General features: G+C 50.2%; 1 protein-coding gene across 1 annotated transcript in view; it reads left to right on the forward strand.

Moving 5' to 3' along the window:
* Positions 1-21: 21 nt before the first annotated feature.
* LOC111529259 (liver carboxylesterase 1-like) overlaps positions 22-2608 on the forward strand; it is a gene marked incomplete at its 5' end in the record, with an annotated part of 9851 nt that continues 7264 nt past the window's right edge. Inside the window, 2 exons of the mRNA XM_026452212.1 lie at positions 22-183; positions 1801-1946. Coding sequence (XP_026307997.1) covers positions 22-183; positions 1801-1946 — 308 coding nt within the window. The remainder of the gene's footprint in view (positions 184-1800; positions 1947-2608) is intronic.

Below are 2608 nucleotides of genomic sequence, written 5' to 3' on the forward strand. Positions count from 1 at the left end.
CCACCCTCAACCTGTTCTCTTCCTCACAGCACAGGGGATGAACACAGCCGAGGGAACTGGGGTCACCTGGACCAGCTGGCTGCCCTGCGCTGGGTCCAGGACAACATTGCCAGCTTTGGAGGGAACCCAGGCTCTGTGACCATCTTTGGAGAGTCAGCGGGAGGAGAAAGTGTCTCTGTTCTTGTGAGTGCTCCTGGCACCAGGCCCAACCCCATGCTTGATGTGATGCTGATGAGGCCTCTTAGACACCTGTCAATCCAGCTATGGATACCTCTGATTACAATACCTGGATATGGAACTGACCCTACTCACTGCCTAGCATCAGAGGGTGGAAAGCTAAAGACCAAGCTCTCCTTGACCCCCAGGGAGCTCAGAGCTCAGCTTAGTGTCCTGGGGCCATATGAATCTCTAGTTGCAGCCTACAATGGTGGCATTCTCCTCTTCTAGCTTGGTTCAGCTCTCTTTTTCTCTCTCTCCTTGCCACTCATTTTCACATAAGAACTCACTTCCCTTCTCTTGGGAAGTAGGGATAGGCACAAATTATGAGCAAGGGCGGGCAAAGACAAGAGGTGGACAGAGGTCATTGTTTAGTTAAAACAGAACTAGGTATGGAGGGGACATGGACACTGAGCAGGCTGGGGATTCCTCTGGGGTGGTCTGAAGGCTGGTCTATGCCCAAGAAGTAGGCAACAGTCTGCGATTGTGGGGCTGGGTGGGCTAGGGGAGGCGGACCGAGGAAGGAGGGATGGAGCCGGGGATAGGGAGGGATGGGGCAGGGGTTGTGGGTCATAGACGCAACCTGGGGGTGTGAGGGGTCCTGCTGGTGTGGGGGATTGGGTGCAGGAGAAACTGGGGGAGCTGGGGTGAAAAACCAGATGAGAAGTGCCGGGAGCTGTAGGAAGCCTTCCGCCTGCCTCGAGGTGGGCAGTGGGTCAGCCCACTGCTGGAGTCTTCAATCCCGTATTGGTTTTGTACTTGAATACACAGAGGAAACATTTTTATACTTTTTAAAGTAAAGAAAAAGGAAAAATACAGCTAAGCCCAAGAAAGACAAAAAGCCATCTACAATCCCATGACCCGGAGATAGTCACTGTGCTCAGTTTGACATGGATTTTTCTAGTCTTGTTTCCTTGACTTTTTATTTATCTGTCTATCCATCTATCCATCCATCTACCTATCAATGAATCTACCTATCATCTATTATCTATCTTTGTCTTTTTTATTTACAAAAGTACTTTCCTGAATATTATAATACAATGCAACTATTTTACTAACTATTAAGTGCTGTCCCTTAATAGTATCTTTTACAGTTGCACCGTATTCCATGATAAAAATGAAAAACCATTTATTAGCCCAATTGTATAATATTGGAACTGTGAGTTATTTCCAGTGTGTATCATTATAAACAGCAGAGGCATTCTTAGAAATCTTCGTGTGCCGCCAGGATCACTTTTTAGGATAAGCTCTGAGTAATGGAGATGCGGATTCGGAAGTTGTGGCTAGGAGATGCTAAGTTGCCTTTCCAATAAATTTGTTGGTTAGGCTCGGCTGTCACACACCTCCCATTATGTCCCTGCCCTGTGCTCTGTCCCAATCCCGCTGAGGTTCTCTTGGGTGGCCAGGTGGGTGGCGAGCCTGGCAAGCAGGCAGGGCCAGGTGAGGAGCCATTGTGTCCACTAAGCCCCAGGGTCTCAGGGGAATAGGTCAGGGCAGAGGTGGGATAGATGTAGCCTGGAAGAGCAAGCAAGTCGCTGACCTACCCCTGAGCATGAACTCTCCTCCCCTCCACTCTGCTCTCAGGTTTTGTCTCCATTGGCAAAGAACCTCTTCCACCGGGCCATTTCTGAGAGTGGCGTGGCCCTCACTGCTGTTCTGGTGAACAAAGGTGATGTCAAGACCTTGGCTGAGGTAGGTCTCCCGCTGGATACTCCCACCCCCTTGGCTCCGTGCTCCTGAATCCTCAGGGGTCTCTCTTGTGGTGGGTTCTAGCTAATGTTCTCCTAGAATCACTGAGGCATCAATGGCTGAGCAGGAAGGGCAAGGAGACAGCTTGATCAATGTCCCAGTTTCACAACCGGGGAAACTGACACAGGGCTTGGAAGGGGTTTGCCAAGGGCAGCAGGTGATCAAAGCAGAGCTGGGACTCCAGCTCCTGGCCCTAGCAGCCAGTACAGTGCCCTGTCTGTGACCACACTCCTCGTGTGTCCCAGGGCCTGGTGCCATGTTGGGCAGTAGGCAGGGGGCAGTGGGCTGAGATGATGTCTTGTATCTCTCAGGGTCTGAGTTCTGTGGACCCACTTGTGGGCTGTCGGCCTGGAGCGGTTCCACACTGAGGGCCTGATAACCAGGATTGGTTCTTGGAGAATTCACTCATTGTTTCATTTGTTCACACAACAAAACTAGGTGAATAAATGAAGGTAAGAACAAGAAGTGGGCAGAGGTCACTGTTTGGCTCAAAGTCAGATGTCCATGTGGAGGAAATGCGGACACTATATGGCCGTATGTGGCTCTGCATTCTAGCCAAACACCTAACACCTCCCCAAACTTCTGCTATAATGTAGGGAATAGATGAATAGTTACAGAATCACACAATTACAAAGCGTCACCT

Source organism: Piliocolobus tephrosceles, unplaced genomic scaffold (assembly GCF_002776525.5).
Source record: "Piliocolobus tephrosceles isolate RC106 unplaced genomic scaffold, ASM277652v3 unscaffolded_31939, whole genome shotgun sequence".
NCBI classification, from domain to species: domain Eukaryota; kingdom Metazoa; phylum Chordata; class Mammalia; order Primates; family Cercopithecidae; genus Piliocolobus; species Piliocolobus tephrosceles.